At 28.7% G+C, this 16,359-nt stretch overlaps 1 protein-coding gene across 1 annotated transcript; it reads right to left on the bottom strand.

The window, feature by feature from the left end:
• Positions 1 to 612: 612 nt before the first annotated feature.
• Positions 613 to 9,787, bottom strand: CYP724A1 (cytochrome P450, family 724, subfamily A, polypeptide 1). Its single transcript, XM_020352788.3, has 9 exons — positions 9,355 to 9,787; positions 8,700 to 9,027; positions 8,258 to 8,410; positions 7,898 to 8,143; positions 7,720 to 7,806; positions 6,563 to 6,641; positions 4,832 to 4,938; positions 4,512 to 4,630; positions 613 to 2,782 (listed from the first exon to the last, which is right to left on the bottom strand). The coding sequence occupies exons 1-9, from the start codon at positions 9,564 to 9,566 to the stop codon at positions 2,668 to 2,670; spliced, it is 1,446 nt and encodes a 481-aa protein (XP_020208377.2). The 5' UTR covers positions 9,567 to 9,787; the 3' UTR covers positions 613 to 2,667.
• Between the last annotated feature and the right edge of the window lie 6,572 nt (positions 9,788 to 16,359).

Raw genomic sequence — 16,359 nt, 5'->3', positions numbered from 1 at the left:
TGATATATGGAATATGAAATGTGCGCCAAACGATAATGAATCAAATATCAGACGAAGTTGTGTCAAGAACAACCTAGAGCGTAATACAAGAACTCAAACGAAGGCTGGTCAAAGATCAAAAGAAAGTCAACAACATATCAGATGAAGGACAACAAAGACTGAAAAGAATCCCAGATGGAAACAAAGTCTTTTTATCTTTAATGTTGACCAGACCGAAGAAAGTCAAAGCATTAAGGACAAATGCTCAGACGAAGATCAAGACGTGAGATGCACATGGACTATCAGACGTAGATGAAAATCGCCATACAAGGATTGAAGAATCAAGTCTCAAAGGACAAATCATGCATCGTATATGATCATATAAAAGCTCTCAACGTGATCGCGTGATTAAAGGAAGAGAAGAAGAAGGAGGAAAGCACGCTAAAAGTAAAAGCATCCATGTGTCAGAAAAAGTATATTACTTTTTCAAATAAGGACAACACTCTACACCTACGATGACCGGAAAAGGACAAAAAGTTCCTAGGTATCAGTTAAAGTCAGACACAATAGCTAACAAACGTAGAAGGTTTCACGCAATGTCTATAAACAAGAAGCAACATTTAATGCAAGATCTAATGCATTAAATGAGAAGATTGAACTAGTCATGAACGATTACATCTGCTTCAACGGACACTTGCAACAGGAAAATTTTACAAGACTATATATATCACGACTTCAAACCTTGAAAGGTTGGCTTTGGTGAAGATGAGCAAAGAGTGATATCAAGCCCATGAAGTAACGAAACCAGAGATAGAGCGCATATAGAGTCAAATGTACCATAGTGTAATTATCTTTGTAGACTAAGGAGTTCTAAGTGTAACTTAAGAACATGTACCTTAGTGAGTGCAGCAAATTCTTGTATCCTCTCTGTGAGAGTAAACCAAACACTCAAACCAAATTGTTTATCTATCACTTGTAAAGCCTGAAGAGGCTAGGGAAAGAATACTTGTAAAAGCTTGGAGAGGCTTGTCAAAGAATACTCACTAAAAGCCAGAAGTGGCTGAACAAAGAATACTAACGCTAATAAGTGAAGTTAGCGGGCTAGGAGGTGGTTGACAATACTCACTAAGAGCCAAAAGTGGCTGAACAAAGAATACTAGTGCTACTGAGTGAAGTTAATGGGCTAAGAGGTGGTCGATAATACTCCCTGGGAGCCAGAAGTAGCTGAACAAAGAATACTAGCGTTGACGAGTGAAGTTGGCATGCTAGGAGAGAAGTGTCTATTTTTATCTTCATTCCTTGTGGAGAGAAGTGTCTGTTAGTGCATTAAATGTGAGTAATAAATGCATTTTACCAAATTGTCACTTCTTATATAATCAAGGAAATTACTTATCACCTTTTAGATACCAAAAAAAAGGAATTTGTGCGTGTGTTAGTCAGAAACAACTTTTTCCAATCCTTCATGTGCTTCAAGGGATCTACTTATCATTTCTCCGACAAAAAGCATGTCTTTTTTCCTTTTTGTAGTTCAAGTACCAAAGAAGATTTTTTTTTTCCAATCTATTAAAGAATAACACAGACAAAGATAATTTGTTTATCAAACATCATAAATAATATATATTAAATGATTTGTCCTTACAAACAAAGTAATTCGTCTAATAGACATAATATCAAAATAACCAATCATTTTTATCACTATTTATTGTAATAAAATCTTGAAAAACTTTTCTCTTGAAAAATATTTGAATTTGTTATCATTAAAACTTATATATTTAAAGGGATCCAAGATCGTCTTTTATCCTAATATATGTTAAATCAAATATCTGTGCATCGCACGTGTGCACATACTAGTCGCATATAATATTTGAATAATTTAAAACTTTAATTTTAAACTATTATTTCCAAAGCAATTGTTAGAATAAATAAAATTTATCGCAAAAATGTTTTTTAAAATCATTTTATAAGATTTTTTTTAAATATTTTAATAATTATTCATAAATATGCGTAAATACTCATAAATATTGGAAAAAAATTCATCAACATCCACTTAATAAGTATCTATATGAATATTAAAATAAATATGAAATAGATATTTATGTAGTGGGATAGATAATAAAAAACTACTATTAAGCCGATTCCACCCTATTAACATCTCAATCGAAAATCTTTTGAACTAGTAAGAATTACTTATTCAGTAACAATTACAATATGACAAAAAACGGCATTAGTGTATGCCTAATGAACCGATAGATATACTTATGCGAGAAAGAAAAACACCATTTCTTTGGCCTCCACATAAAACACACAATGATTTCGGTCTTTACATATATATAAACAAAAAAACGCTAAGTGCCTCCCACCTCCTGTCTTAGTTTATAATATTGTAACTTTGTTAGTAAGTTGGTGACTAGTTATCTTTTCAAGACTCATGATTTCAAATGCCATCTAGTACAAATTATCATTAACTTGTTTATCTTCTCCGAAATGTTATAACCATAGGGACAAGATAACAGTTAATTTAAAGTAAAGATCATGATGAAGAATTGTTTCAAATTGAAAAGATAATTTATCTATAAATATATTTTTAATAAATAACAAGGTATTTTTTTCCCAAGCAATAAGTAATAATTTATTTTTTATGCTACATTTTGTTTAGTCGATCTTCAGCACATAAAACAGAAACCGCAATCAAAGGTGTTTCCCAAAAGTAGAGGCTGCGATGGGTTCAAGGTCCAAAAGCAGCCCTCTGGTGAATTCAACAAACGGGAAAGCAAGTGGGGGATCATCTGACTTGATTTTCCACCTGTTGCAAAGTAACATCAACATTAATCACACCTTCATAATTAAATTTAAATTTCACTTTCTTTCCTGTTTCTATAAGTTAAAAAAGAGTGAAGATGGTAAGTGTGAAACAATTGAATATGAAAGATATATATATATATATATATATATATATATATATATATATATAAAATTGATTTTTGAGTATATTATATTCTGATATCGTAGATCACAAATCATATGCATATATTGAACGTAGTTATATACACTATGTACTTTTTTTTTAAAAAAAATATTATGTTCTTGTACAATTTCTTCTTTTAATTATGTTTTTTTATTTATAAAATTCGAATATACACCTCATTCAAAAGGACCAAATTTAGTATCCTCGCACAAATAACTTATTGGTGATTTATAAGTAGTGTATATAGTGTCATATTTATTGGTTAATTTGATACATATCATTGGCCAAATTTTTATAATTATCACCCCTTTATTTTCCATAAATACAAACTATCACTTTTTTTCTAAAACATGAAAATATACGTATTCTTTTCACATGATTCGAGCAAATCATACATTTACAGATAGCAGCACTACAACAAAATTTGTTATTAACAACAATTATTTAATGATAATAATTTAATTATTACCATATATAAAAATATTAATGGCTAATATATAATAGCCACTAAAAATCTCACATTTTTTAAGAGACAAGACAATTAAAAAATATATAAATAAAAGACAACCCTCGTCTTACAAAGCTCTCGTTTTACAAATTTCACATCGAGTAGAGATAAAAAAATATATATAAGTTATGAATTTAGAAAAGAAAATTATAAGAATAAATTATTTAAAGTAAAAGAGACAATTGAAAAAAATAACTTTTAACAGTCTATAAAATGGCTACTAGAATTGCCACTAAAAAACTAAGTTTTTTTAACAATTTAATAGATCTTTACCGGCATTTTATATAAATGTCAATAATAATATTAGCGATATTGGATACACCAGCCTTATTTAAATGCTGGTAAAAAAAATAATGACCATTTATATAACCGTTAAATAATAAATTAATTACCACAAAAAATTAATTTTAGTGTAGTGCAGTTCTCTTGTAAATATTAAAACAGGATTACATAAGAAATACCTTGAGCCTTTCACAAGTAAATATATCGTTAACAGAAACTAATTCAATGTCTATTTGTATCATCTTATTAAAAAGGTAATTATAGTATTAAAATAAATTTTTTTTATAAGTGAAAATTAGTTTATATAATAAATTAAAGTAATAAAATTTTAGAGACTAATAGAATAAATCTTTTATATTAGTTTATGTATACATGTATTTTATTTTTTTCTTTTAAAATTATATAAATAAATATGTTTATATGATATAAAAAATTGAATAGTATTTGATTGACATCATTTCCGTATTAATTAGTGTCGAATCCCATATATAAGAAAAGAACTATATTATAGTAGGTATTGATAACAGTAATAAAAATTGATGAGAAAAAGTAAAAAAAAAAAAAAAAAAAAAAAAACACTCAAATATTAAACAGTACATAGCTACCTTTTAACAAGCTAGACTTATTATTAACTAACTAGCTAAGCCAATGATAGATCCCTAAGTGGGGTGCACGAAGTTAATTTATTACTAATGGATATAGCCATGTTGCTAACCATAATCTATGCATGTCATAACCTGAGTTTGGTAGATTTGGGTAGTGCAATGAGTAAAGTACCTATAATTAAGGACAAGATGATGAAGAAAGAATGATGTTTCCACTTTTGCTAGATCAGCCCCTGGACATAGTCGTGGACCCCCTCCAAATGGTGCAGCTTTCTTGCTTGTCGATTTGTTCTGCCAATAATAGAGACAAAAACATATATATGTGCAGCATTGTAGGGTAACATAGATGAAAGGTGATACTCTTGTTCATTGACATTTTTGCATGAAGGAATTAATAAAGCATAGAAATAGAAGCTAGGGTTGGCCTAATGCATTCGAAAGAAAGACATTGATGCATTTTGTTTATTTATTTAATGAGCAAAAAAAACATACATTCCACCGAAAGGGGTCGAACTCCCAAGGATTTTCAAAAAGAGTGGGATCCAAATGTCCAGAAGACAAGACAGGAAGAACCTTCCACCCTGCGGGTATCACATAATCTGCAACAATTTTAATTATGTGTCAGAAAGGCTTCGGTTTAACAATAGATGCATGCTAAAAGGATTTACTTTTACTTTTACTTCTTCTCCTAAAGTGAACAAACATGTTAAAGAGAGAAAGTAAGAGTGAGGAATACGTACTACTAGCTATTGGACTATAGATGCATGTACACCATACTTTATATTTTAATCATCTTATGTTTCTAATTTTACAAAACTTTAATATTAGTTGATATTAATTTATTAAAATTAGAATGGGATTTAGTTCAAAGATTAATAGTTTAATTATGGTCAAACTAATATTAAAATTTTATTAATAGTAATTAAATAATATTAAATAAATGTAATATAAGGATTTTATAATACTAAACATTTCTATAAATTCTTAATATTCAAAGTAAACATAAAAGTTTAAATATAGTATTATGTTTAAATTTAATAAGTCAATATTAATTAATATTTTTAAAATTATACTGGTCATGAATCAATTAAGACATTAGGTAAATAGTTAATAATTGTGATCAAATTAATATTAATAAATTATTAATAATAATAATTAAATAATATTAAATGAATTTAATATCATGATTTTATAATATTAAAAATTATAATAAATTCTTAATAATCAAAGTAAACAAAAAAATTTAAATATAATATTTAAGTTTAAACTTAATAAGTCAACATTATTTATAATATTAGTCAATATTTTTAAAATTATATCAGTAATTAAATCGGTTAAAACATTGATTCAAAGATAAATAATTTAATTAGGATCAGATTAATATTAATAAATTAATAATAACTAAATAATATTAAATAAATATAATATCACAATTTTATAATACAAAGATTATAATAAATTATTAATATTTAAAATAAATATAAAATTTTAAAAATAATATTTTAATTTTAAATTTCATAAAATTTAACAATATTTATTAACAATAACAAATTTACATATAAACTAAAAAGAAATGTCAAATTAATATACAATAAAATTGAAATAATTAAGATATAAAAACAATAATTCATATAAATGACTAAATTATTCTTAATAAGAGAATTATAAAAAATTGATAAAATAGTTTATTCTAATATATAATCTTTATCAAATACATTTTTATTTATTATAAGATATTTTAATATTAAAAATAAAACTTTAAAAATATTAAAAAATATTTTTTAAACAAGACTAGTTCAACTCAGTTTTTACCTTAAGTTTGGATTAATTTGATTGATTCTTGACCAATTAACACCAAATGTAAATCTATCATTGTTTTCAAGTTAATGAACCGATCAAATTAATTTTTTAATAGGTCAATTGAAATGATTGATTCAGTCTGATTTGACTACCATGATATTAGTATTTCACTACGTGAAATATTGTGAAATACTATCATTTAATTTAGTCTTTAATATATATAAAAATAAATTTAATTGGATTAATGCATGAAAATATTACTTTATATATGTTTATAAGAATGAGCTTGATATGAAAGAATTATAGTTTTTATTAAATAAAAAATAAATATAGTAAGGAATGTTTTAAAGTGAATGACATTTTATAAGTTGATCGGAGACAGTGTATAACATCCAGGTCTAACAAACATCAAATAGCGAATACCTTTGAATTTGACAGTTTCAACAGCTTTCCTGTGCAAAAATTTGACTACATTACCACATCGCATGGCTTCGTACATCACCTAATGATATCCAGACATATTGCCAAGAATTTTGCTGTCATTAATGCAATACTTTCTAAATATACGAACAAATAATTCTTTTTTTAATTTAAATCATAAATAAAAAAATATTAAACAATATTATTAAATCAATCTTATATATATTAAATGTAAAAAACTATTTTGTGTAAAATATTTTTTAAAATTTTTCTTCAACAAAAAGGTTGGTAGAGATTCTATCAATTTCTTATTATATTTGATTTTTTATTTATTATAATTATTTATAAATTAAATATTAATATTTTAAAACAAATTATTACTAAATAAAAGTATATAATTTACATTATATGTTAAAAATATCTGTTTATACAAATTTTAAATATAATTTATATATTTAAATATAGTATTTATTTTATATATAATTTATTATAATTTTAATTTTATATAATAAATATGTATATATATTGCACAAACTCAAATATTAATATAATATAATATTTTCTTACAATGAAAATAATTTTTAACCACATTATTAAAAAGAAGTGTGGTTATATTTATATATATATAAGGAGATATTCGTTTATTTTATGAGTAAGTTTATCTAGACTTATTCCATTCAATAACTCATGTTTTACATCAAATTTTAATAACTGTTGAATTTAAAATTATTAATATATAGAGTAAGTTTACAAATTTTTAAAGACTTAAAAATCGTTTGATATTTCATTTATATATATATATATATAAGGGTTTAATAATATCGATGTACTTTTACTAAGTATTATATATTTAATAATTTTATATTAAATGTGAATTTTGTAAATTCAACCATTAGATTGAAAGTTCATATCACTTTATATGTTTTATAATTTTTTTTTGTAAATATGATAATTTTCATCTATCAACTTATAATTCTGTTTTATAAATTTTAGAGGCCAAAACTATTTTTCAGATAATTTTGATAAATTAAAAAAAAATAATAATAAGGGGACCATGTCCCTACAAGTCCCCTCCGCCCCTGTTACACATTGTTAAGGAAACACAGGAAAAAACATAATTTGAAAAAGGTGACTCAACATAATTGGGGATAGTTTCCTACATTTTGAGTGAACTGCATTTGGTTATAATCTTCCCAGTTAAGTGGTTCCCCCTCCTTTTTCCTTTTCCTTATCTCTTGGTGTTCTTCCTGCAAGGCTCATAGTAATTAACATAATCAAATGAATAATAATGCTTTGAAAACACGTGTTGTTGCTTGAAAAAGGTTTAAAGTTAAGTACCCTTAACGTTTCTAAAGCTCTAGGGGCTCCACCAAGGAAATAGGCAATCAAGGACAGAAGTTTTGCAGTTGTCTCATAACCCCCAAACAAGAGGTCCAACACAAGACTCACCATCTCTTCATCACTTAAGTTCTGCTTTGACAAAATCACATTCAAGAGGTCCCCTCCTTCCATAGCCTTCACATTATTACATTTACGCCTCTCCGTTATAATGTCTTTGATTATGGCAGAGAGTCTTATTCTAGCCTGCATACATATATAGAAGCCAAAAATTAATACCAAATTATGGTATCACAATCATAATTTTGGCACTTGAATAATTATTACTCGTTAATACTTTATATATGATCATATTAGTACCTTCAAGGCCTTGGAATATGCTGTCCCTGGAAAATTTATTGGCAATGAAATAAAACCCTTGATGTAGTTCTCAAAGTTTCGTAAAATCTTGGAGGCTAGTGGCTCCTCAGGATTAATGTTCAGTAGGTGCTTCACCATAACATTGATCGTAAACTGATTCACATAGAAAAAAATGATTATTGATTTTGTAAAACACTATTACCTTGTTTATAAAATCTCTCTGAAACTAACACACTAAATTACAATAAATATGATTAAAGATATTTTAATAAATATACTATATATTATATATAACATCGTAAAAATTAAATATATTTAATTATATTTTTTATCCTATACAAAATTAGTTATTTTGTCTTGTAAATAAAATCTTTTAAAATAAAACAAGAGTAGAAGGAACCTATTTGAAACAAGCAAAGCAAATTGATGGCATCATATGTACCTTTTTAGCTTCTCCATAGAAAGCAACTTGTTTAGAGATTGGATCCCATGAGTTAATTCTCAAGAGTGCAAGCACTTCCACCCAGTGAAGGAAGTTAGATTCGGACTTTGTTGCACTGACAAAATTGATAGTGGTGTTTCTTAGCTTCCTGTGAATGTCTCCTTTGACAATAAGCAAAGAGTAATCCCCCAGGATGTTATGCATCACCTTGGGGTAATCAACGGGGAATAATTTCCCTTCATTCTGAAGAACATACGTGTTGAGCTCAAAGTCACATGAAACTATGGTGGGATAACCAAACAAATGTGACTTGAAAACTTTGCCATACCTGCATCACAACCAGATCTTAGTTATTTAGATATGTAATATTTAAAACCGCAACTAACCCTTCATAGAGGATACTTACGTGATTGTGAACATTTTTTGATACAGGTGTAGAAGAACTTTTAAGAGTTTTCTTTTACCGAATATATAAAGTTTTTAAGTGTTTTTCTATTGAAAAATATTCTTTATTTTTAATAGGGAAACTCTCAAAAAAATACTTTTACATTGTATCTAACAGATTTGGCTTTGATCAACAAATTAATGACAAAAACCTTAGGTATTAAAAGGTGGAAATAGAAAATGGTATGAGGTTGATATATAATAAAGTTACCTAGAACAATGTTCTAGTAAGAAGCTTCCCATGGAGTTTGATGTATGAGGCTTGAGGAAGCCAAGAGTCTCCCCAGCAAAGGGCCACCCCATGCTTCCATGGAGCAAATTGTGTGGGGAATCTTGTTTGTTTCTATCGACATACCAAATGAGAAGACAAGAAAAGGTAAGTCCTGAGAAGAGACTTAATATGATGACCCAAAACTCAACCATAGTAGCTATAATATGTCTCACACGATGTAAGAGATCACTACAAATTCTTCTTTGGTTTGTTAAAACTTTGCAGCACCTTTTTTTTTCTATGCACTGCTAACCTGTTGCGTCCAGCTACATATATATAGTTATAATATATAGTTTTTTATAACTGATTTATACGGCGTTATTTTGGAGGTATTATTAATTATATATATGGATATGGATTCGTGAGATATTTTTCTTGAGTCAAATTTGAACTCTTAAATAAAAATAAGAAAAAAATATAAACAATAATAAAAAAAGTGTAAAATTTTAATGATGGGAATTTTAAAAGGAAAAATATTTAAAGTGAAAATCCCAGAATTCATTCTCATCATTAATTATTTATAGCATGCCCAACAAACTTCTAAATTATTATTGATATGTTTCTCTCTCTTCTCCCTTCTTGTTTTTGGTGGAAACACACCCTGAACCAAGTTTTAACCAGCCTAAATTTCACCTCTTAAAAAAAATTACTAAACTTTTAGTAATTAAAAACATTAATTAGTAAAAGTTTTTTAATTGTAATTTTACGTTACACAAACTGTTTAATTAAATTATACATTGACGTTGTATTTATTACAAAATAAAAATAAAAGACAATATAAAAGAAAACATAAAATTATTTATAGAAAACAAGAAAAATTATATTACATTTCATTGATTATAAAATTACTAATAATTATATGTTGAATATAAATATATATTAATTATAAATTAAATGATAATATATGTAATAAATAATATCAATTTATATTTTAAATAGGTTGACTTAATTATTCGACTTACTAAAAATTTTTAAAAGCATAAAGTGTTTTTTTTTTTAATTAAAGAAACTTTCTAAAACATTTAAGTTTAGTCTTTTTAATAAAAAAGTTAGGAATATGGAGTCTATTCTTATTTGACCTTATTATTAAAAAGGTTAAATTTAAATTTTTTTAATTAAAGTTGTCATTCTTTTGACATTTAGAAAGTTTTGTAGGTTGCATAGGTATAAATAAATTGATTATTGTAACAACTCGCTGTAGTTCCTACGCTTAGTGAAATCGCACTAATTACATTAGTGAACTAAGAAAAGATATTAATATGGATAATCAAATACATACATATATAAAAGTAACAATAACTTACGTTTCTATGTACAAAATATAATACTATATATATATAGTCATCCAAAATAATAATACTCTCCTAGTGTCAGTCAAGTACAATCAAATAGTTACCTAAGATGATAACTTTGACACTAAGACAAAACTCCACATCCTGCAGCGGTCACAGCAACCAACTACGACCTAATCTTAACCTACTCACATACACAGTATGATCATCGTAATCCATCCACATGAAAACAAAAGGGTTAGCTAGAGTTCAATAATCAATCATGTAAGCAGAAGAATAAGTATCTATGCTACACCATCATCAAATCACCAATTACTCTCATAGAGTCACACCATACACTATTATACACTACTCATGCAGTAAATGCAACTCATACAGATATCAATGCATATCAATCATGTAATGCGTCGTCACGCATTCACCTAGGAGATCTCCCTAACAACAGAGCAGTATAAGTGACATCTCAACCTATCGAAACCACCACAACCGTTTTCATGCCCAATGCGCATGCTCGGTCATAGCAAACTAGGATATTAATCTCCACTTGGGTTTACTCGGTTGATGTCTCTTACACACTTGGAAGTCCGGTTCCATCGTCAGGTATAGCATAGTTGGGTATAGGCTTACCATGACCTTGGCATGCATTACCAAGTCACTTGTGGAATTCGTCCACAGGCTATTCGCAAGGAACCATGTACCTTCCCCAATACTTGGTTAAAGGAATAATGCTTGATCTCATACTCTGCTACAACACTAGCTAAGGACTTAGAGGAGACTCACCTAAACCAGTGACCTATCCAAGCACCACTTTCACCCAAAACCAGTGGCCTATTCAAGCACCACTTTCATCCAAACCAATGGCCTATCCAAGTACCACTCTCAAGAAACTCTATGTGAGCTCTTCTAGTTCGAAAATATTTTCCCTCTGCTCAAGTCCTAGGCTAGACACATACCATAAGTCATCACATGCAACAATGCATCATACATCATACATCATACATGGTCAATCCACCATCATGATCAATATCATCCTCATATAAACATACATAGATATCATATCATGTTTAAACATTCATATATATCATTACCAAGCATACATATATACTAAGCACCAATTTACATCATATATCATACATATATGAACCACTATTCTGCATAGTATCAGACCAATTTTTTTAATCCACATGATAACACTTAGAACATCAAAATAACATTCATCTTCCTTTGACAATTGTCAAAGAAAACAACACCCAGAGAGTTATACTCATCCAAATAATCTCAAACCTATCTTAAAAGAAATATAAGAGGATAATCTACAACTCTTATGAAAACATGAAATTCTAAATAAATCATCTACTTGGTTAGAAATGTCAAAACCCGCAACAGATATAAACAATGTTGACAACTTTACCCCTGTTCACTAAAACAGTCATAACTAGAGTTCTAAACCCCCTTTTAAGGTGATTCCAAAGCCATTGGAAAGCTAACATCTAAGGCTACAACTTTTATAAAGATATAAAAGTCTAATTCGAAAATAATCAAACCCTTCAACGCCTTCCAAAGCGCTTAGCGCTTTGCTTCCAGGGATTCTTCCTTGTAATGCAGCCCCCAAAGGGCTCAGCCTTATAAAATGGCTCAGCCATTTCAAAAGTACTCAGCCTTTAAAATGGCTCAGCCCTTTGGTTACAGAAATCCCCCTCTGTCATGCAGCTCCCAAAGGGCTCAGCCCTTTAAAATAGCTCAGTCGTTTGATGACAGGGGCACCATGTTCTTCACCATTTTTGGACCTCCACACCTGAAACTCAGAAAAAATAGAAAAAAAAACCCACATGCAATGGAAGAGATAACATCCATGCACCAAAAATAGTTCAATTCAAGTTCTAGAAACAACATGCACTCATCTGATGCACCAAATCAGCCAAAATTCTGCTTTAGCCTGAAAACCCCAAATGGGAAAATCCCTCAAATCAACAAATCAACCTCCAATTCATGGATCAATTGGGTTTCTAAACTCACATGCAACCAATCTGCCACAATCCTAACTTCCCTTACTTGAAAATTGGCTCTGAACAACAAAGAAAAGGAAGAAGAAGAAAAATTCTTGAACAGTCAACCCGCAGACTTCAATCCACCAAAATCAAGCTTTTTAGCATAAATTCAAATAAAAGACTGAAGAGATTAGTGATCTAGAAGAGAAAAGGAATCAAGTAGAAAATTTTAGGAGAAAAAGGAACTCACAGACCTAGAGTCTTTCTCTCTAAAATTTCTCTCTAGATTTTCTTTGAGAATGAGCTTATGAGGTTTTGTTCTCAAAGAAAACCTTATATATACACTCCTCACTAAAATTAACTAAACTCTAAACAATTAACTTACTACGTTACAATTATTTTTCTAATAACAAGTATAATTTTATAATCATTTATTAATATTAATTCATAAAATTTAGTATCCCCACATGGATAATATTAATCAAGACTTTACGGGTCTGAGTATGAACTATACCCTTTAGCTAGAGTATAACATGTTTCCCTATCGCATGTCTTTTATAAGACCTCGCCTGAAAGCCTATTTACGTGTATTTAAGACTTATAAATAGGTTAAGTAGTGAAATAGGTCCAATTATTAAATAAATTATTATTAATAATTATATATTAAATATAAATATTAATTATAAATTAATATATAATATTAGTTTATATTTTAAATAGGCCAGTTTAGCAAGATTACTAGACTTTTTAAAAAAGTAAAAAGTTAGTTAAAAAAACTTTAATTATAAAGTATGACAGTTTTAGTTGGAAAAACTTTGATTCTTAAAACGTTTAAGCTTGGTCATATACTGAAGCCTCTTGACAAATCATCTCACATATTTGAACTCCTAAACTTACACGCCAAAGAAAAAGGGTGCATTTAACATTATTATCTTATACTTTAGAACAAGAATTACCATAGTTAATGAATCAGTGATAGGTAAGATAATCACATGTTTAATCTGTAAATTGATAAGGATAACTTAACTCACCCCTTACATACTCACACCGATGAATTTAAAATAACTAGTAAATGTATCCGTGTTATACACGAATTTACGTGTAAATAATAAATAATTAAATTTTCATATATTTCTAGTGTTTATAAAATAAGTGAGTTTCAATTTTCGTTTTTAAATTTTTATTTTTTAAAATTTATAAAACTTTGTTTTTTATTTTATTTTTTAATAAAATTAATTTATATATATTTTTAGTCTCTATAAAATAAGTGAGTTTCAATTTTGATTTTTGAAAATTTTTTCTTTATTTTTATTTTTCTAAAATTAGTAAACATTATTTTTAGTCTTTATAATATATTTTTGCCTCTTGTAAAATGTGTGAATTTAATTATGATCTCATAAAATATTTTTCTTTATTTTAATCTGTGATACCCTCTACCTCACACATCAATGTAGAATAAATTTTGAGTAAATAAAGATTTTTCAGCATTAAATAACATCTTGATAACATAAAGGTAAAGGATTGACATTCGTAAACATAATCATAGTTCATATGCGGAAGTTACAAAAAAGGTAAAGCTAAGAGTTTTTCAAAAGGAGTTAAAGAAAATAATGTTCTAAGTTAGTCCTATCTATGCCCCGATGTCACATGTCCTATCAGAGCATGCCCAATATCGAAGCATAAAATTTATCACCAACATCCTCATACTAATAATCACCTGCAATATAATTTTAAACATACACAAACAAATAGGAGAGTGAGAAACATCTCACTCAGGCTTTGTGTACGGAAACAACTATTAGGCAATACACACACAAAGCAATCATGAACAAAGGCACAAATACAAGTCATACGTGAAATAGTAACACATGCATAGTCACTTACCATGCAATAATTTCATGGACCGACTCATATATGCATGCATGTGGCGCCAATCACAAATTTCATCACATATCACTGGTGTGCTGCCGAAACAACGCACCTAGAGTAGTCTAGGAGTACGTGCATGGCTCAACCCATGCATTCTCAACTAGAAGGATGTATTCTTAGGGTCTCATCGGGATAGTAAAGTTGTGCAATAGTTATGTCCCATGCATACAAACTGGTGGAACTAGGACATCCAAACTGCACTATCCCATATGACTCCCCCAAGCTGTTACACAAGGAGGGCCTTCCCAAATGGTGTACTCCACATCGTACCCCGTCACATAAATGCACATGACGCGTGTCACACATTCACAATTTCACAGACTCTTCCACTTTACTTGTCATATAATGTCATGTCTCATATCACTTATTCACATTTTGCATTCTCATATTCATGTTCATAGAGTCTCATACATAGTAATCCTCATTATCATAACATTCACGATAACACATAATTCATCTTAGATCAATAACATTATAGAACACATTTAATTTTCAAATTACAAACATCTAAAAGTAGAGAAAACCTAGTCGAGTTGCGCCTGGCGTGCCCCAGCTCGCACCAACACAATCGCGTCGCTTGGCGTGCCTCCAACCACGTCCGATGAATTAAATGTCACACTAAAAGTGGAGCAACACGCCCAGCGTGGCCTTGGGTGCGTCTTGCGAATTTAATGTTGCACATAAAGAAGAGAAATCTGCCCGTTGCCTGAGCACATGCGCCCAACGAGAGTCTTCTAGGAGACCCATACCGGGTGGACTCTCCATGTGCCCAACGCAGAAGTCCCCAAATCATCAATCTACGCCTGACACGAAGAACCGTGCCTAGCACCCCAACGCGAGCATATAATTCCCAACTTTCAAAATCATGCAATTTCCACATCTGTACACATATTCACACAATTCATTATGTACAAATACTCCTAATAACATCCAAAATAGGAATTCATACTCAATTTAGTCTTAAACACTTTCATTCATGCCAATTAATCATATCCCTAGTTATTTCTCATAGGGTTTTCCATAGGAACCCACATAGCACTCTAAATCATATCAAAACATATCCAATATCAAAATTAAACATATATTCATGCTCACAACCCATAAAAAACATCAAACATTAAATAAAAAACATTCACAAGTTGTCTATTTCTATAGGCATATATTAGACAAGGGATTGGGGGCCAATCTTGCTACCCAACAGATATTTTTGCACTCTAAGCGAGGTTTCTCACTTTTCCCCTTACCTTGATGAGCAGAAGACGAAGCACCTGCAGAATCTGATTAGTCTCCTTCTCTTAGTTCTCCTTGGTCTTCATAGAGCGTAGAAAGGAAATGAACAGAAGAAAATGAGTATAAATATTTTACATGAATTTTTAATTATTTTATAAAAATATACCGTAAGAGAATAATTTGATGAAACAAATATATTTTATGAAACTAGTTTGATTAATATTATAGATTTATTTAATTTTAATTTAAATGTTTCTGTGGATTTTTTTTAAATAGTTTTTTTAATTTGTTAACATAAATCTATAATTATTTGTATTTAATTTTATTCATTTATTTTGTCCAACTTCTTATTTACATTATAAATTTTTATTAATTAAACTACTTGTATTTTAAAAGTATCCATAACATTATTTTCAATAAAAAATTTCTGTAAAATATTAATAATTAGTATAAATATTTTATATGAAGTTTAACACAATATGTGATTTTAATCAAATTATAGGATT

Source organism: Cajanus cajan, chromosome 4, assembly GCF_000230855.2.
Source record: "Cajanus cajan strain Asha chromosome 4, NIPB_CcT2T_4, whole genome shotgun sequence".
Classification (NCBI taxonomy): domain Eukaryota; kingdom Viridiplantae; phylum Streptophyta; class Magnoliopsida; order Fabales; family Fabaceae; genus Cajanus; species Cajanus cajan.
The sequence above is the reverse complement of the archived record's forward strand: the minus strand, read 5'-3'. Positions and strand labels throughout refer to the sequence as shown.

Excerpts from the sequence above, each read along its gene's own strand:
- CYP724A1 (XM_020352788.3), bottom strand. The coding sequence starts at position 9,566 with ATGGTTGAGTTTTGGGTCATCATATTAAGTCTCTTCTCAGGACTTACC. Across the intron at positions 8,411-8,699 it reads TCTATGGAGAAGCTAAAAAG|TTTACGATCAATGTTATGGT; the intron begins GTACATATGATG and ends TATGTGAATCAG. Across the intron at positions 6,642-7,719 it reads AAATGCAGTTCACTCAAAAT|GTGATGTACGAAGCCATGCG; the intron begins GTAGGAAACTAT and ends GGATATCATTAG.